The 20,318-nt window shown below is 44.7% G+C and overlaps 1 protein-coding gene across 5 annotated transcripts in view; it reads left to right on the top strand.

The window, feature by feature from the left end:
• Vps13d (vacuolar protein sorting 13 homolog D) overlaps window positions 1–20,318 on the top strand; it is a 233,810-nt gene that overhangs the window by 35,761 nt on the left and 177,731 nt on the right. For 4 of the 5 annotated variants that reach the window (XM_042272539.2, XM_042272538.2, XM_042272536.2 and 1 more), the window contains 7 exons: window positions 917–1,047; window positions 3,726–3,858; window positions 6,431–8,644; window positions 9,929–10,080; window positions 13,440–14,471; window positions 17,945–18,035; window positions 19,636–19,762. In XM_042272539.2, coding sequence (XP_042128473.2) covers window positions 917–1,047; window positions 3,726–3,858; window positions 6,431–8,644; window positions 9,929–10,080; window positions 13,440–14,471; window positions 17,945–18,035; window positions 19,636–19,762 — 3,880 coding nt within the window. The remainder of the gene's footprint in view (window positions 1–916; window positions 1,048–3,725; window positions 3,859–6,430; window positions 8,645–9,928; window positions 10,081–13,439; window positions 14,472–17,944; window positions 18,036–19,635; window positions 19,763–20,318) is intronic. The other variant, XM_076565634.1, reaches the window with a different exon arrangement.

Below are 20,318 nucleotides of genomic sequence, written 5' to 3'. Positions count from 1 at the left end.
GTTTTTTTTTTTTTTTTTTTTTTTTTTTTTGGTTTTTCGAGACAGGGTTTCTCTGTGTAGCTTTGCGCCTTTCCTGGAACTCGCTTTAGAGACCAGGCTGGCCTCGAACTCAGAGATCCGCCTGCCTCTGCCTCCCGAGTGCTGGGATTAAAGGCGTGCGCCACCACCGCCCGGCGTCTGTTTTTTTTTTTTTTTTTTTTTTTTTTTTTTTTAAACTTGATTTAGACTGTAGGGTTCTTATGATTTCTTTATTCCCTTAGGAGGTTGAGACAGTTAGAGAAGTGCTTTCACTGACAGGCTTGTGAAACAGTAACATTTACTTTGTGCACATCCTTCCTCCTTGCTCACTGTGAAGCTGGAATGGTTACCCACTACACTCTTGTAGTCTTTTGACAGTTGTGAGGCTTTTTATATCAACAGTAGCCGTATATGACCTGGCTGACAGTTTTCCTTCAATACAATATTCTGCTTTATGATGATTTTGAAGTACAGCAGTTTGGGGTTTTCAGAAATGTTTATAGGGATTCTAATAAGTTAGGCACCTCTTCCTCATGTATATCCATGCCCACAAGGCTGTTCACCATTCCCCCTTGCCTTCTCCTGGCTGTCCTATGATGGACCATGTAAGAGTAAAGAGCTGTTTTTGGCCGGGCAGTGGTGGCCCACACCTTTAACCTCGGCACTTGGGAGGCAGAGGCAGGTGGATCTCTGAGTTTGAGGACAGCCTGTTCTACGAGCAAGTTCCAGGACAGCCAGGGCTACACAGAGAAACCCTGTCTCGAACAACAAAACAAAAGAGCTGTTTTTGTCACTGATTGTCTTTTCCCACTTTGGTGGATCTTCTGGGTGTGAGCAGAAGCGACAGTAGCCCAGCTACTTGCAAGTTCTGACCTCTTGTGCCTTTCCAATATTGCAGGTTTTGGTTATCAGTCTGAGCTTGAGTTGAGGGTAGCTGAAGCAGCTCGAAGACAGTATAACAAGCTGAAGATGCAGACCAAGGCTGAGATCCGACAGACTCTTGACCGATTGCTTGTGGGAGATTTTATTGTAAGTAGCCTTGCATGATTCTGTTTGGGGGCGGGAGAGGCAACCATGTTTCCTGACAAGTTCATGACCTGTAGTAGATAGGCTTGCTTGTATCAGTTATGCCAACTAGGTAAGTCAAAAAAAAAAAAAAGAAAAAAAAAGAAAAAAAAAAAAAAGAAAAAGGATATGCATAATTATATTTGTCATAAAACAATCAGCTCGTGTCTTTTCTGTTAGTGGTTCATTTAAGGAAATGAACATTGCTGACCAGATCATGTTTTCCTTGCTCTGAGGGTACTTGCAAGATTTGCCTGAGTGTCTCTCCAGACCTAATCTGCAGGTAGTTCACAGAAGAACCTTCCTCTTACTGTTTTAAAAGGTGTTCAGTAGAACAGTGCTCTACTTGTGGTAGTGACTTTGTGGTGCTGTGTGCCCAGCCGACTCGAGGACACCTTAAATAGAGAGACAAGAAGCAGCTTAACTGTCCAGAGGCAGTTTGTGACCCTGGGTGTGGTAGTGCACTGCCCAGGCATGGCAGTAGATGGAGCTGTTGGACAAGCCTGGCTCTTGTGAACCTTGGAAGGTTGGCAGAGATGCTCCAAAGCAATGAATGCCTAAAGACTTGTGGTGGGGGATGGGTTATTAGTCTTATTTCCTCGTGTGTGTGTGTGTGTGTGTGTGTGTGTGTGTGTGTGTGTGTGTGTGTGTGTGTGTGTGTATGTTTCAGCATAAATTACAGCTATCAGTGCCTTCCTGTTATCTTCAAAAAAGAGTGTTCTTTTTTTTCTCTTAATTTCTATTAAAATTTTTTCCTACAATACATTTTGATCATATTCTTCCTCCCTCTCCCAACTCCTCCAAGATCCTCCCCACATTCCTACCCATCTAACTTCATGTTATTTCTTTCTATTTCAAAACAACAACAACAAAAACCCCAAACAAATGAAAATTAAAATAAACATCCTAACAAGACAAGACAAAGCAAAACAAAAACACACAAAAAAAACATGGAGTCTGGTTTGTGTTAGTTCACTCTCTTGGGCATGGGGCCCACCGTGGATGTGGTTGATATACCCAGTGATCTCTATTGGTTTAAATATTAAGGCAACTCCATGTAGTTAAAAGGGAGGTTTATTTTGCGGGGTAACTTACAAGTAAAGGGATAGGTTACAGGGTCTGGGAAAGGTGAAGCACAGTCCAGTAGTGTTCTCTGGAGAACTCTGCTCGATCTACCTCCAGCGTCCAAAATCCAGGAACCAAAAGAGCCAGCCCATCTGGATCTTGGGTCTTCAGGGGTCCTCTCTCTGCTCTGCCTTGTAGGTGTGACAGTTACCAAAGCCTCACGGGGGTTGGCACTTCCTGGTCAAGGGTGGAACGACTACCCACTACAACACTCCACTAGAGAAAACTGTTTTCCTCATTCCCAGCAGATATCACTTGCAAATATCTTCTTGGTTGGGGGTGGGACTTTTAAGCGATGGGCTTTTGTCTGTGCAGTTCTGGTGGGTACTGTCAAGTCTCTGTGTTCCTATGTATACTGGTCCTGTTGTACCTGGTAGACTGTTTCCTTGGCAGTCATCCGACATCTCTATCTCTGACAATATTTCTTCTGTGTCCTCTTCCACATAGATCCTTGAGTCTTGAGGGGAGGGGTTTGATGAAGACATCTTCTCTAGGGTTGGATGCTCCAACGTCTCTCACTTTTTGCATTGTTCAGTTGTGGGTTTCTGTGTCAATTACCATCTATGCAAAAAGAAGCTTCTCTGGTGAGGATTGAGTGATGCACTGATACTATGAGCACAGCAGTATGACATTAGGTGTCATTTTATTACTGTGTTGCTTTAGTAGAATACTAGTAGTAGGTTTTCCCTTAGGGCTCATGACCTATCTCGTCTCAGCTTCTTGGCCATTTTTACAGTGTCAGGTGTGGGTTTCTGATTACATTTATATAAAATAGCCTTTACCACATACATGAAATTGAGGCCAATTTTAATCAGAAAGAATTTACCAATTCATAACTTGCTATATTATTTATATTACAAATATTAGAATGTATATTTTCCTCAAGATAACTTTAGCATGAAAGTTTATTTATTTATGCCCCTTTTTTTTGATTTTGAGACAGGGTTTCTCTATAAAGCTTTGCACCTTTCCTGGATCTTGCTCTGTAGCCCAGGCTGGCCTCGAACTCACAGAGATCCGCCTGCCTCTGCCTCCCAAGTGCTGGGATTAAAGGTGTGTGCCACCATGCCCGGTGAAAGTTTATGATTACTAGTGTCTGTGAATAAATAAAAGTATTCATATTTCAATGTTGATTTGTATTTCATGATTTCTCTGATATTTCACAAAGTATTAAGCCTTGTAAATTACAAACAAAAGCTCTCTTAAGCAATCAGTCAGTACAAACAACTCCTCAAATTAGTAATTTGCTGACTTTTCCTCTCTACTTAAAACATCTACCTGTGGTAATGTCTTCAGACACTTATAACAAGTACAAGTGTCTTGTGTTTCAGTCCTGAGGCCTGGCATCCTGGCTGGGGTTTCAGGAATGTTTAGACACCTCCAGAAAGCTGCTTGGCAGTCACAGTTATTAGTGCTAAAATGAAGTAGCCCAGGCTAGCCTTGAATTTTGGTCTTCCTGCCTCCTGAATTTTAGGGTTAGAGCAGGCTTACAGCTGAGTTTTATTTTGCCTTTACAGGAGGAAAGTAAGCGGTGGACTGTTCGATTGGACATTTCTGCCCCTCAGGTGATATTTCCAGATGATTTCACCTTCAAGAACCCCGTGCTGGTTGTTGTGGATCTTGGAAGAATGCTTCTGACCAACACCCAAGGTGGAGTGTCAGCGTGAGGTAGCAAACCTGTCTCAGTGCATTGGTCTGTCTGAGCTTCACTAAGGAAAGCTGGGCAGAGAGTTTCATAACATTTTTACACTCCAAAGTTTGGGGTCTGGAGAGGTGGCTCAGTGGTTTTACAGAGGACCTGGGTTCAGTTCCCAGTACCCACATGGTAGCTTATAGCCATCCTCAATTCCAGTTCCAGGGGATCCAACACTCTCAACTGACCTCTCTGGGTACCAGGCATGTATGTGATGCACAGATATGCATGCAGGCAAAAACACTGGGAAAAAGAACAAACAAAACCCCCTAAAAGTTCATTTGTTGCTTCTTTAATACTAACGAGCTACAATTCACATTTCAAATGTCCAGTTCTCAGCCAGGCTGAATCCAAACCCACTGGCAGTCTCTAACCCTCTTCCGTCCGCTTTGGCAGCCAAACTTGATCTGTATTTTCTGTTTTAAACATTTCATGCTTGTGGAGTATTTGAACACATTGCCTTTCATGTTAGGCTTTTTAATTTAATTTAATACTTTAGAGGTTCATCCTTGTTGTAGTGTGTGTGTGTGTGTGTGTGTATTATTATCACACTCCTTTTTATGGCCTTTACTAGTCTCTTTTTGAATACATCAAGTTTTATTTACCTGTTTTTTGGTTAGTAAGCATTTGCAACACCCTCACCCACAACCCCAGAACCCTGCTGTTTGAATATTAGCACTGCTAATAGTCCGGTCATGTGTTTGTGGAAACATATCTTCAGTTTTCTTCCATGCTCACCCACGAGTAGGGTTGCTGAGCTGTGTGGTAGCCTTAACGTGTAACATTTTTAGGGACTAGCGGATTACTTTCCTGAGTGGCTTATATGCTGACTGGTTTGTGAAGATTCTAGTTTCTTCACATCCTTCTTGTCGAATGGTCACCTGACCATTCGATTGCAGACATCTTGGGACTGTGGAGGAGTATCTCCCTATGGCTTTCTTTGTCTTTCTATGTGACATTCTACACCATAATAAACATTAATTAACTAATTAATACTTAGTGTTAGAGATAGGAAGTTAATTTTTTATTTTTAAAATATTATTTACTTATCATTGTAGGTGTGTGGGGGCATGCATGTCATCGGACATGTGGCAGTTAGAGACAACTTTGTGTTCTTGGTTTTCTCCTTCCACCTTTATTTTTATTTATTTATTTATTTATTTATTTTTTTTGGTTTTTCGAGACAGGGTTTCTCTGTGTAGCTTTGCGCCTTTCCTGGAGCTCACTTGGTAGCCCAGGCTGGCCTCGAACTCACAGAGATCCGCCTGGCTCTGCCTCCCAAGTGCTGGGATTAAAGGCGTGCGCCACCACCGCCCGGCTTATTTTTTATTTTTATTTATTTTTTTGGTTTTTTGAGACAGGGTTTCTCTGTGTAGCTTTGTGCCTTTCCTGGATCTCACTCTGTAGACCAGGCTGGCCTTGAACTCACAGAGATCCACCTGCCTCTGCCTCCCGAGTGCTGGGATTAAAGGTGTGTGCCACCACCGCCTGGCCTCTTTCCACCTTTATGTGTCAGATAATGATATTGTATAAAACAAGAATATTCTAGAAGGGAAACAAAATGAACACTGCAACAAAGGGAGATGTATATAAATTTGGAGAGTGCCATAAGAGAGTTGTGTGCAGCCCTGCCAGTGACGAGGTGCAAAGATGTTGGCAGTAGCTGGTGGCCTCAGCATCCCAGCATGAGCTTGGGGACTTCTCATAGCTCTACATTTTTACTCTTTGTGTTTTGGTTTTCAGTTTAATATGTAAGTTCACACTGAATGGATAGCAGATACACAGTGTTACGCCTGACATTTCATCCACTTAGAAAACCTCAGCTTGGTGAAAGTGTTCTTTTTCTTCATCATCATCATCATCACCATATATTACCACCACCACCAGCAGCAGCATTATTATTATTATTTGTTTTTTTTGAGACAGGGTTTCTCTGTGTAGCCTAGCTATCCTGGTACTTGCTCTATAGACAAAGCTGGCATCGAACTCAGAGATCTACCTGCCTCTGCTTTCCCAGAGCTGGGATCAAAGGTGTGTGCCACCACTACCCGGCTATCATCATCATCATCACCACCATCATCTCATCATCTCATCATCATCATAATTTGAGGCAGGGTCTCTCTATTTAGGCCTAGTAGGCCTGGAATTTACTATGTAGACCAGGCTGGCCTTTAACTTACAGTGATCTGCCTGCTTCTGCCTCTGAAGTACTGAAATATGTATTATGATAGAGTTTTCAGGGTTTTATATCTTTGTCTACAACTTGTTGAGATTCTTTTTGAATATTTATTTTTTAATGTATATTTGTATGAGTTTATATGTACCACATGTGTGCAGCAGCCTGAAGAGGCCAGAAGAGGGCGTCTGATTCCCTGGAATTGGAGCTCCAGGTGGTTGTGAGCTGCCATGTCCAGGAAAGTGCTCCTCAGCTCTGAGCTGTCTCTCCAGCCCTCCTTATTGTGATAAGGGAAGGAGGGAGGGAGGAAATAAGAGACATTTGACTGACCGTCTTTTCATTTTCCCTCATAGAAGACTCGAGGAGGAAAAGTGGGGATGGTTCGGCCTCTGAAGAGAATCAGTTCAGTGACGAAGAGTATAAGACCCCTCTTGCCACACCTCCCAGCACCCCACCTCCGGAGACCAGCAACAGCAATGGGGAGAAAACGCCACCCTTTTCTGGAGTGGAATTCAGTGAGGAACAGCTTCAGGCTCATCTGATGAGTACACAGATGTACGAGAGGTACTCTTTGACGTTCATGGACCTCCAGGTCATGGTGGGGCGCGTGAGAGACAACTGGAAGCGAGTGCAGGACATCGATGTGGGGCCGACACACGTGGTTGAGAAGTTCAATGTTCACCTGCAGTTAGAACGTCGACTGATTTACACGTCAGACCCCAAGTACCCTGGGGCTGTGCTCTCAGGCAACTTACCAGACTTAAAAATCCACATCAATGAAGACAAGATATCTGCTCTAAAGAACTGCTTTGCTCTCCTCACCACACCTGAAATGAAACCCTCTGATACCCAGATCAGAGAGAAGATTTTCCCCCAGGAAGGACCGCGCGGAAGCTTGCAGGATTCAGTTATGAACCTGACCCAGAGCATTGTGATGCTGGAGCAGCACACACGGGAGGTGCTGGTGGAGTCACAGCTCCTCCTAGCGGAATTCAAGGTGAACTGCATGCAGCTCGGTGTGGAGAGCAGTGGCCGCTACATCTCTGTGCTCAAGGTGTTTGGCACCAATGCTCACTTTGTGAAGAGACCGTATGATGCTGAAGTGTCCTTGACTGTTCATGGGTTGCTCCTGGTGGACACCATGCAGACTTATGGTGCTGATTTTGACCTTTTGATGGCTTCCCACAAGAACCTGAGTTTTGATATTCCCACAGGAAGCCTCCGGGATAGCAGGGCGCAGTCTCCTGTCCCTGGACCTAATGTGGCCTTCCTAACTGATGTGGCTACCCTCAACAACCAATCAGCCACTAGTGTTTCCCTGGAGAAAATTCTCACCAAAGAACAAGAGTCCCTCATTAAACTGGAGTATCAGTTTGTGAGTTCAGAGTGCCCGTCCATGAACTTGGACAGCACACTGCAGGTGATTTCCCTTCAGGTAAATAACTTGGACATCATCTTAAACCCAGAGACAATTGTGGAGCTCATTGGTTTCCTTCAAAAGTCCTTCCCTAAGGAAAAGGATGACATGAGCCCTCAGCCTCTGATGACCGACCTTGAAAGAAGCTTTAGAGAACAGGGTACAATCCAGTCGACGTATGAGCAGAACACTGAGGTCGCTGTGGAAATCCACAGACTCAATCTCCTATTGCTTCGGACAGTGGGGATGGTCGACGGGGAGAGACAGGGCAGGAAAATTGCAACGGCCAGTATTGGTGGCACCAAAGTGAATGTGTCGATGGGTAGCTCCTTTGACATGAGTGGATCCCTTGGCTGTTTGCAGCTCATGGATCTGACACAAGAGAATGTCAAGAACCAGTATGTCGTCAGCATTGGGAATTCCGTAGGCTATGAGAACATTGTCAGTGACATTGGCTATTTTGAAAGTGTGTTTGTCAGGATGGAAGATGTAGCTCTGACCGAAGCTTTGAGCTTCACGTTTATTGAGAAATCAAAACAGGAGTGCTTTCTCAACCTGAAGATGGCGTCCTTGCATTATAACCACTCTGCTAAATTCTTGAAGGAGTTGACATTATCCATGGATGAGCTGGAGGAGAATTTTCGCAGTATGTTGAAAAGTGCAGCCACAAAAGTCACCACAGTTTTAGCCACCAAGACTGCCGAGTACAGTGAGATGGTGTCACTCTTCGAAACCCCGAAGAAGACCCGGGAACCCTTTGTCTTGGAGGAGAATGAAATCTATGGGTTTGGCCTTCCTTCCCCTCGATCAGACACTGTGAAGCTTATCTTGAACATAAACATTGAGTCTCCAGTTGTTTCTATCCCTCGGAGGCCTGGCAGTCCTGAGCTGCTGGTGGGACACTTAGGACAGATATTCATCCAGAATTTTGTGGCAGGAGATGACGAATCCAGAAGTGACCGCCTGCAGGTGGAAATCAAAGACATTAAACTCTATTCTTTGAATTGCACTCAGCTGGCTGGCAGAGACAGTGCTGGGCCTGAAGTCAGTCGGACGTTTTGCCCACCCTCTGGGTCCGTCAGTGCCAACAGTCAGGAGGAGGCTCATTTCACACGACATGATTTCTTTGAATCTTTGCATAGAGGCCAAGGTGAGAAGCAGAACTGAGTTGAGTATGTGTAAAGGTTCTCAACCCAACTCCTGTATATGTGTCCCTGAAAACAACACAGCCCCTTTTAGGGTTATCTCTGGGTAATGTGTGAAAAATCATAGTGGTGTTTTAACAGCTTCATGAAGGTCTGGCATGGTTTTACTTTCTCTTTTTGGACAAAATACGAATGTACTTTGAAATGTTGTCCTTTGAAGTTGGCTGAGTGCTCCTTTACAGAGCTGCTACAGTGAACGGATGTAGTCTGACCTCATTTTGTATAATATTTCTATTCTTTTGTTCTAAGCTGTACATTTTTCTTAGTTAAAGACTGCAGCCTAAGGTAGCACAAGAGATTCACGTAAATAGAAAAGGAAACTTTACTGCTCTGCCATCTTCTAATTGGGTCAGTGCAGGGTTCAAGGAATGATGTTTTCATGTTTGAGGAATGATGTTTTCGTGTTTGTATTCTGGATGCAGACAGTTAGACCCAAGCAGTCCAGCTACAGCATCAGGGAAGTCCCAGAGACTGTTTATTGGTGAAGAAGTAATGCCTTTGAAAACATCTGTGGCTCTCAGAAAGCCCTTCCCTGATTCATTCGAAATTTAGAGAGCCAGCCTCTGGCCTTGAGTGTGCTAGGCATGCACTTGGCCACTGCTTCATTTCCATGCTTAGCAAACAGTTTTTTTTCTCTGTTTGGAATAAAGCGTTCAGTTAGGAAGATGTCTTAAGGCCTAATGAGAAGGCTGTGTCTATCTCTGAAAGCTAAGGATGGAGGCAGTCTGGTTTGGAAAACTAGCTTTTATGGCTAAGAGTAATGTAAGGTAGTCAGTCCTTGGACTGACTTAATGTTTACCACATCAAATACATTTTAAATTATATTTATTTGGTGTGTGTGTGTGTGTGTGTGCATGCGTGTGTGCACGTGTGCATGCACACTACAGTGCTGTGTGTGGAGGTCAGCCTTTAGCCATGTAAGTTCCAGAGATTGAAATCGGGTCGTTAGGCTTGGCAGCAAGTGCCCTTATTTAGCCCTTGAGTCATTTTGCCAGCCAGTAATATTTCATATTTTGAAGCTGCCAAGCAGAAAAAGTCATGAAAATACCCCCCCCCCCCATCTTGTGGTTCTGCTTGCTGTGAGTGTTGGTCTCAGCCATGGACTCAGTTGCCAGGCCACCTGCCATCAGATAACCCCTGGGCTTTATTTTATATACAGGACACTTGGTCCTCAATAACAAACCAGATATTAGTGTTCATGGTCTGTCATTTTTGTTCACTTCTGCCAGCCTTTCATATCCTGAACAACACCACCATCCAGTTTAAACTGGAGAAGATCCCTATCGAGAGAGAGTCTGAGCTGACTTTCTCCCTCAGTCCAGATGACCTGGGGACATCCAGCATCATGAAGATTGAAGGAAAATTTGTCAACCCAGTTCAGGTAAACAAACACAGGATTGATTTTCAGGTCAGGGCAGTTGACAGCCCATCAGGTTGTGTTCTTTGTCTGAGATGTGGGAGACCTGATGCTTTTTAGGTTTTGGAGCTCTATGTATTTGGGACATTTGCAAATCTTTATGGTCAAGCATCTCTGATCTCTAATTTGAAATCTGAAATGCTCTTAGGTTGGAAACCTTTTGAATGTTGTATCAGCTATTAGAAAGGTTTCAGGGGTATTTTGGATTTCAGATTAGGGACATTTAGTTTGTGTTTATTTATTTAAGTTTTATTTTATGTGTGTGAGTGCTTTGTGTGCCTGTATGGAGTGTACTGTGTATGTGTCTGGTGTCCAAGTAGGCCAGATGAGGGTGCCTGATTCTGTGGAACTAGAGTTAGGGATGATTGTGAGCTACTATGTGGTTTCAGGGAATTGAACCAGAGTCTTCTGCAAGAGCAGCAAGTGCTTTTAATTGCTAAGCCATCTCTTCAGCCCCATCCATATTTATTTTATATTTGTATTGTATATAGTACTGATATTATAATGGTATATATTTATGTATATGGTATATATGGTATATATTAAGCATTGGAAGAAAATATGTAAGTTCAAGGAAATAATCATCAATGCATGTTCATGTTGATAACTTATTCTAATAGACGTGGAACATCTGTGTAGCCCAGGCTGACTTTGAATTCATAATCCTCCTGACTCAGCCTCTTGAGTGCTTGGATCCCTCAGCAACATGGGATCCTTTTGTCATATCATCTTGTCCCTGGGCAGTGGCTTTTTTTATGTATCACAGAGGAAGAAAGTGGATCTCTAATCCCATGCCCAAAAGCCAGTTGCTCTTTCCCAGGAGGACGTAATTCTCACCCCACTTTGTACACACTTGGACTAGACCGTAGGACAATGTGATTTGAGCCATTAGGCTTTCCCTCCCCGAATTGAGTTGTGTGTGCATGAACTGTGTATGTATCTTTTCTCCTTTTTAACAGGACTAGAGGAAAGAGTAAGATTAGGAAACACATGGACTCAGGATCTTAGAACAGTGGACCCTCTGTCAGGCTGTAGTTGGTCTCGAGTTTGTCTTTTAGTTGTTCTGAAGTAACCCAGGAACACATATCTCTATCTCTGTTGTATCAGTAGCTCCTAGGTGTGGGTCTTTGGGTGAGAAACCTTCCCCCAGCATTCTCTCTCTCTAAATTAAATTTTTTTTTCTGTATGTATGGGTGTATTATCTGCACGTATGTCTGTGTAACACATGTGTGTCTAGTGCTCACAGAGGCCAGAAGAGATCATCAAATTCCTTGGAACTGGAGTTACAGATAGTTGAGAGTATGGTTGCTGGGAATTGAACTTAGGTCCTCTATAAGAGCATCCAGTGCTCTAAACTACTGAGCCATCTCTCCAGTCCCCCTTATTCCCTTTTATTGAGATAGGATCTCATGTAGCCCAGGTTGGCCTCTGACTTGATGTGTTCCTGAGGATGACCTTGAATGTTGGATTCTCCTGTTTCTACCTTCCAGTACTAGGCTCATTCTTTTTAATGAGATAGTTTGGGGCAGGGGCAGGTGAAATAATTTAGTAGGTAAAGTGCTTGCTGTGAAAGCAAGACAACCCAGGTTCCATCTCCGGAACCTACATAAAGTGGAAGGAGAAAAACTTCATAAAATTGTACTGTGACTTCTACACATGTTGTGCATGCTTGCATGGTACACACAAGGATAGTAAACATTTCTTTTTTAAAGAAACATTTAAGGCAAATCCCAGGCTTTATTCACTTCATCTTGTTTATTTGGAATGTGTTTCTCTGAACTGTGTGTCTCCATGTATTATAATGGCTTTTGATTCTCAAGAATGTCTTCACTTTGGTTTGTTTGCACCGGGAGCCAAGCAAGGTCTGCAGATTGCAGTTAGAGGCTGTGTCTTTAGGTCTCTAGGTCTCTCTGGATCTGCCCCATCTGCCATGCCATAACTCTGTGGACACTGGTCAGTTGCCTACAGAATGGCCTGCATGGTGCATTGGCTGTTGTTTGTGTCTTTCTGAACTACCCAGGCGTCTCTGGATTCTGGGTCTTTTCTTGGCTCTGCTTCTCATTTGCCCAGAACTTCACAGGGCTGTCAGGCACCTCCGGTTACATTATAGCTGTCGCACAATGTCTGCATTTGATGAGGGTGTGTAGGTGGCAAGAGCCTGATCTCTCACTTGTAAAATTCCCTGTCAGTCATTTCTCTTGCTTCACACCACTAATGAACTCTGTGGGGATGAAGATTAAATAGGGGTGATAGAACGGTCACTTTCCAAGTCTGTCACAATTTCTCTATCTATGAGTTGGGATCCCTCTGTTAATTGCCCTTAATTAGTAAAAAAGATGTACTTGAAAATATTTTTAAATAAGAAATTCTAACTAAAAGAGAGCAAGACGCCAGGGGTGCAGCTCAGTGACAGTGTTTGCCTGACGTGCACAGGGCTCTGGGTCCCACCCCAGTCCCAACAATGGAAACTGTAAGAGAGAAAAAACATAATTGCAGATCAGATCATTGTTTGAAAAGTACTAACCATTCTTTGTCCCACTGACTGCTGATCTGGGTAGTTTTTTTTTTTTTTTTTTTTTTTTTTTTTTTCCTTTCTGAGACAGGGTTTCTCTGTGTAGCTTTGGAGCCTGTCCTGGAACTCACTCAGACCAGGCTGGCCTCGAACTCACAGAGATCTGCCTGCCTCTACCTCCCCAGTGCTGGGATTAAAGGGGTGCGCCACCACCACCTGGCTGATGTGCAGCAGTTTACAGTCGTGTTTTTCAGACATGTGCTGTGCCCACGCTAGACTTTTGGAAGTCTCTTCCTTGCTTTCTGCAGTTATTTCGTGTGGTTAGAAAGAGTGGCTTTGCTGACTTGAGCATACAAGGAGCACTCACTGCACGTTGATGTGCGTAGATTATTCTGCAAGGTGCTAGGGAGAGCCTTGTGAGTAGAAGTGAATGGAAAGAAGAAAGGTCAGAAGAGAAATGATGGTCCTTGGTGCCAACTAACATAAAGTCTCTTGGTAAACATAGAAATACCAACTGGGAGTGTAGGGTCTGTGTGATAGTAATAGTGTGGGAGGGTACTGGAGAGACAGTTCAGTGGCTAGGGCCACTTACTGTTCTTCCAGAAGACCTGAGTTAGGTTCCTGGTATTCATGTTGGGCAGCTGCCGGCTGCCTGTAACTTGAGCTTGGGGAAGTGTACTGGGGGGGGGGGGGTCCTGACTCTTTTAACCTCCATGGGCACCTGCACTCCTGTATACACCCCCATACACAAAATTACAAGTACATTTTAAAAGATGGTTCTGGAGTAACTGGTTGTTCCCTTTGAATGCAGGTGGTGTTAGCCAAGCACGTGTACGAGCAGGTTTTACAGACGCTGGACAACCTTGTGTACAGTGAAGATCTGAATAAGTTTGCAGCCAGTGCCCCATCCTCCCCCTGCCCTAACTCCCCGCTGCCCCCACTCAGCTCCTGTGGAGAACCTTCTGTGGAGAGGAAGGAGAACGGCTTGTTCAGCCATTCCAGCTTCTCCAGCACCTCTCAGAAGTCCTTGTCTGTGAAGGAAGCCAAAGCCTTTACTCAGATTCAAGCCAACTTCTGTATATCGGAGTTGCAGGTTCAGCTGAGTGGTGACCTGACTTTGGGGGCCCAAGGGCTTGTGAGCTTAAAGTTTCAGGATTTTGAGGTGGAGTTCAGTAAAGACCATCCGCAGACCTTATCCATTCAGATTGCCCTGCGCTCACTCCTCATGGAAGACTTACTGGAGAAGAATCCAGACTCCAAATATAAGAGCCTGATGGTGTCTCGAGGGGCTCCCAAGCCATCTAGTTTATCACAGAAGGAGTATCTCTCCCAATCCTGCCCTTCGGTATCCACTGTGGAGTATCCCGACATGCCCCGGTCTCTCCCTTCCCACATGGAGGAAGCTCCTAACGTCTTTCAGTTGTATCAAAGACCCATCTCCACATCTCGGAAAAAGCAAAAGGAAGTTCAGGACAGCAGCTACCCCCTGACCCCACCTCCTTCTCCCACAGTGGACGAGCCCAAGGTGCTTGCTGGAAAGAATAAATTTGACGATTCCTTGGTCCACATCAATATATTCTTGGTGGATAAAAAACACCCAGAATTCTCTTCTAGTTACAATCGCATTAACCGGAGCATCGATGTTGACTTTAACTGCTTGGATGTGCTAATCACCCTGCAAACCTGGGTGGTGATTCTGGACTTCTTTGGGATTGGCTCCACTGCAGACAACCATGCCATGAAGGTGCCGCCTGAGGGCCCTCTACAGAATGTGAAGTCGGAGTCCAGCGCTGCCATGGAGTCTGAGCTCCAGGAGCCAGTGAACTCCAAGCTGGATCTCAAGGTATCGTTATCCTCTGAAGATGAGTTTGAATCCTATCTAAAAGTGAGCATTTTACATTTATCCTGGAAAAGAGTTCTCATTGGCTGAGGGCTGTGTAGTCTGTGTCTGGCTGTTGAGAAATATAGACATTTGTGACATCGATGTCTTGGAAAGGGCTTTGTTGTAAAGCCCATCTGAAGGAAGAGGGAATATGTCGTTTAAGCAGCCTGTCTTCCTCCGGGCCATGCGACTCCAGGGAATCCTTTTTGTGTCTTTAGCTTCCTTCCTCACCGTCCATCTTCTGTCACGATGTGAGCGGTGTCTGGTGCACGTAGCAGCTTCTGTGTGTGCCGTTCTTGTTAGCTCCCCACCCTCTCACAGCATTATTGGCATCACCGGGCCCACTGTAGGCTGCTGTGGAATGCAGTGTGCCAAGTTAGATTGTCTCTTGGAATCCTGGCTCGGCACTGGAACCTGCAGCGGTGGTCTTGGGTGAATGAGGGAGTTTTTTCACTAGGAAACTGGGTGGTGTGCTGCAGTGCCTATAGAGAGGGTGGTCTCAGGCATTAGACGAGATTAGTGTGAGACCCTCCACATGGTACGTGGCACATAGCAAGCATCCAGTGAATGGTTGCTATTACAGTTTTTATTATGACATGGGTTGCCATGCTTGTAACTTAATCTTGATATTCACATTGTAAATACTAAAAAATAACCCGTAAGGTAGCATTTTAAGGCATTCTGCAATGTATGATGGAACAGTAGTCAGGTACACTGAGTTGACTGTGTGGGACAATACAGGCCTGTTGTAAGTTATAAGGCCTGTCCAGAGTTCTGGCCCCTGTGCACCAGCAGCTGGTCACTCTGTGTGCCTGGGGAGGAAGGTCTTTATTTACATGTGTTGGTGCATGCGGCCTGCATGTACTGCTGGGAACAGCGAGGAAGGGAACTCTATTACCCCATGTTGGTGTTGTCTTGCTTCTCTGACCCACAGCAGGCTTCACTCCTCTAGAAGGGGGAAGCCTGGGAGGAGAGGTGGGGGCATGGGGAGGGTGGTAGGGGGCGGGCGCAGGCAGTTCTACCTCATACTCAGTTGGCTGGAAAAGCCAGTTCTGCCTCTTGCTTGGTGGGTGGGTGAACGCTCTGAGGCTCTGGGGCATTGGGCCTAGCACGGTGACTCGAGGTGGCAGCGTTCAGTCATTCTTTGGTTGCATTTGATGTGTTATAAAGGTGACTTTATTCTCCTGGTGCCTGTGGGGACCTGCCTCAGGACTCCTTCCCTGCTGTGGTAGGATGTGGTGTGCTCCTGGGACCTTTGCACAGTCTGCTACTGTAGGAGCCCAGGACTGCATTAGTGCTTCTCACAATGTATTTTTTGAGACAAGAATTTTGAACATTTTTATTGTGATGGATTTCTAATGTATCACAGAGGAAACGAGTCACGAACCTCAATATTCCCAACACTAGAATCCATCACATCACCTTTATTCCCTTTTCTTCACTGAAATCTTTTAAAGCAAATTCTAGGGCAGGTCAGATGGTTCAGTGGGTAGAGGTATCTGCCGTCAAGCTGTTGACTCACATGGAAGAAAAAGAGAACTGACTCTTGAAAGTTGTCCTGTGACCTCCACATGTGTACACATCCATGCCTGTACACACACACACACACACACACACACACACACACACACACACACACACACACACACACACGCACACGCACCCGTACACACACAAATGTTAAAAAATTAAAGCCAAGGCTATATAGTGAAATTCTATCTCAAAAACTAAAGTAAAATTTAAAAAAAATTCTAGATACCATTACACCCCCATTTTTGTTTCTAGAAAAAAATGGATATTTTTCTATAAATTCACAATCATTGTCTGTCTTGCTACATTGACAGACATGCCTTGGTGTTATACAGCACTATCAGGCCACACTCAGATTTCCAGAATGTTGCACAAATGTCTTTTCCTGGATGAATGATTTGAGAGACTTGAGGCCTTTCCTTTGGTCTCTGCAGTGCTAGGCTTTTCTGAGAGTTAAGTTTTCCCAGCTACAGAATGAAAAGTCATTAAAACAGCACATAAAAATCTGAGTCAGTGTCCAACGAGGGTCCATGTGTTACATTTGCTGTCCTGTTTCTTTAGTCTCTTGTGTCTCCCAGCACCCTGTGCATCAATTTGTTAGGAAACTCGGGCTTGTGCTGGGGCTGCACTCCACGTTAGTGGTTTTCCTACTTCCTACCCAACTCCATCCTGTTTGGGATTGGAAGTTCCTGTGTGCATCTGATTCAGATGCACTTCTTGGAGAGGACATAGCACCAAAGTGGCAAGTGCTTCCTGTCACTCTGAGGACAGCTGGTCCTTCTCAGTGATGTGAAGTGCCGTGCTGTCAAGCGGGTTCAGGTGGTCACAGTGGGGTTCCTTTCAACACAGCATCTTTAGACTCAGGGTGTGTAATCCCAGGAGATTCACTGCTTAAGGATCTTATTTTCCCTTTTTATGGGACCTTGATGTCTTGATCCTTGTGTGGTCCCTGTCAGAGGAATGAGAACATCTCCTACTGAGGTCGCTGCTCTGATGACAGTGCTCTTTCCACTTCCTGTGCCTTTTATAGGTGCTCTTCCTCCTTTCTGCTCTCCCTTTCCTTGTTTCTCTTTGTGTTTCCTACCCATCTGTCAACTCCTACTCTGTGAATCCTTTGAGGACAAAGGGGTGTGTGGCGCACATGTTCTTCTGTCTCCTGCTCCTTCCTTCTCTTCCATCAGAGCCTGGCCCCTAAGGCAGAGGAGCTGGGGACTGACCCAGCAAATTCTTAGACATATAAGTATTTTCAGTAGTTGGAATTAGTGTAGTGCAGCCTCTCTCTGTCAGAGAATTCTATTCTCGAGACAAGAGGATACTGTCCCTGCCCCCTGAAGTCCCATTGCTAACCATAGACCTCTGTTAAATATGGGTTCAAAGGCATTAGGCAGGATTCCAGGCCGTTTTCATCATTTGCCTACATAGATTTTCTAGAGGAGACCTGACTTTACAGATTTGTGAGTACAGAACTATGCACTGCTAACAATTAATTGCTAAGATGGGAAACCTTGTTTTATACCGTGTAACATTCCACCACCAACAGAGGAACATAGAATCTGAACTGAAACTTCTGCTTTGGGCACAAATGAAATTGGCATCATGAAAAGGTTTGAGCTGGCGAGATGACTCAGCATGTGAAAGTGCCTGCTACCAAGCCTGACAATCTTGGGTTCGAGTCCCAGAACCCACACAGTGGAAGAAGTGGAAGGAGAGAAGATTGATCCCCACACATTATCCTATGATCTCCAAACACATGTGCAAGCCCAGATACATACACACACACACACACACACACACACACACACACACACACACTGAATAAATAATAAAAGATTTATCTTCACTTTTCCAAGCCTGTCTCCATTCTCACCCGTTCTGTTTTTTTTGCTTTGTACCTTGTGTCCCAGGTTCATTCGCTTTCTCTTGTGCTGAGCAAGGCCACCAGTGAGCTGGCTAAGGCAAATGTGTCCAAATTAGTAGCACACGTGGAGATGATTGGTAAGTACAACGAAAGCATACACGCATGATCTGGTAAATGTTCCAACACCCAGCACAAAACTAGTTGTGGTCACATGCTAAGTAAGGTGTACATCTGTGGCTTGATCGTGGGTATCAGTATGGCCATTATTTATGGTGGTGGTCCCACATCCTGGCTTGGGATCAGCATTGTCTGGATGGCTTATTACAAAGGCAGGTAACGGTACAACTTCCTCCCTGCTCCTCTCCCATCTCATCCCAAAGGCCTCTAGCATCTATCTGTGTAGTGTAACCAGATAATTTTTTTTTTGTTTAAATTGGAATACTTTTGAGAGTGAAATGGAGAGATATTAATAGTTAGATCTGGAAGACAAGCAGGTCAAAGGGCTGTCTGTGGAAAATGGGACAAGCTCATTCTGTTTGTGGTCTTAAGTAGGGGTGCTGCCAGAGAGGGTATGGTGTTCTGCAGCAGGGTATGGCAGCAAAGCTGGTCTCTTTCTGGTGAGCTTTGGCAGGTTGGAATTCTTACTAAAATGCCATGTTCTAAGGGGTAGGTAGGATTTACAAAGCATGAGCTCAAACACTGACCTCCCTTAAGGAATGTGTAATGCCGTATTGAAGACAAAGATGCTAACACTGTCATGAAGTCAAGAATGTCATTTGGAGAAGACATATCGTGCCTGGTATGATTTTAGAAAAGCATCCCAGAAGAGAGGTCTTTAATTGGGAGGAGGCTGGCATTTTTGTTAGAGGACATTAGGAATCAAAAAATAAATATATGCCTTTGAGTCCCTGGGAGCTGACCTGGCATGCCAGAGGTGTGTACCTTGGTGATCATGGTGACAGAGCTGGGTAAAGTGACGATTGGTTTTGTCCTGTAGAAATAATAGTTCAGTCGCTGGCCTGGAACTTCCATGTAGACCAGGCTTCAGTTCCCAGGGATCCACCTGCCTCTGCCTCCTGAGTACTGGGATTACAGGCGTACACCAGCCACTGCACCCTGCAGGAAGGAACATTTCATGCTCACGTTCCAGTACATGTGCCCCAGCACCGGTCTCCATCCTCACCCCAGGGCTGTGCTCCTGCCAGCAGACTCATTTCCAATCTGTGTCAGCACCGTCGTCCCCACGCATCAGCTGAAGTCATTGCAAGCCCACTCAGTGTTGCTTGAGCAGCTGACACAGACACTTCCTCCCTTGTTCTTTTATTCCTAGTACAGTGAATAGACCACGTGATGGTTCTCTCACTTCTAACCAGCGGTCTGGTCTCCAAGGATTCTGCTTCTACCTGCAGCTGCCAGTGTTTTGTCCTTTAAGTTAGAAATGCGTTTAGTTAGTTAGTTTCCTTTCCGATGTAGATGTGCCCCTAGTATGCAGTGTTGCTGGCTTGTGTAGACTTTGATGTTTAGACTTGTTCAACTCCTTGAGACTTTGGCTTTGAAACCCTTAAAAATAGCACATCAAGTGTTTTTCTGCTGTCTTGGCATCTGGAAATTTACCTCTGACATTTAGTTTGATTAAAAAGTGGAAGTCTGAGGCATGTGCATGTCTGTTTTAATTCACATGTATTAAACAAGTCCAGAAAATGTCTATAATAATGTGTTCTAATTTTAACACTGTAGAAGGAGACCTGGCCTTGCAGGGAAGCATTGGGAGCCTGTCCCTGAGTGACCTCACGCCTCATGGAGACTTCTACAGAGAACGTTTCACCACAAGTGGAGAAGAGGCGCTCATCTTCCAAACTTTCAAGTAAAACATGCACGTCTTCCCTCTGGGCTGTGTGTCAAGTCGCTTGCTATAAAACATCTACTCTTTCTTGGGCTGTGTGTGGTGATCACTGCTGTTTGGAGTCCTTTTTTTTTTTTTTTTTTTTTTGGTTTTTTGAGACAGGGTTTCTCTGTGTAGCTTTGCGCCTTTCCTGGGACTCACTTGGTAACCCAGGCTGGCCTCGAACTCACAGAGATCCGCCTGGCTCTGCCTCCCGAGTGCTGGGATTAAAGGCATGTGCCACCACTGCCCGGCGTGGAGTCCTTTTTAGACATTATTTTACATGAGCGTATTTTCTGTGTGTCTCCCACAGTGTGTGTGGAGGTCAGAGGACAACTTGCAGAACCAGTTCTCTCCTTCCACCATGGGGGTTCTGGGGATTGAACCTAGGTCACCAAGCTTGGTGGCAAGTGCCTTCATCTGCTGAGCTGTCTTGCCAGATCACTGTTTAAAATCCTTATTGACTAAACAGTGAAAAATTTTACTTTCTTAAGTAAAATTGAAAAGATCTAGCTTGTGAGGAGTCCTGATTTATATT

The sequence above is a fragment of the Peromyscus maniculatus genome, chromosome 2, assembly GCF_049852395.1.
Source record: "Peromyscus maniculatus bairdii isolate BWxNUB_F1_BW_parent chromosome 2, HU_Pman_BW_mat_3.1, whole genome shotgun sequence".
NCBI lineage: Eukaryota > Metazoa > Chordata > Mammalia > Rodentia > Cricetidae > Peromyscus > Peromyscus maniculatus.
This window is presented reverse-complemented; position numbering and strand designations above follow the sequence as displayed.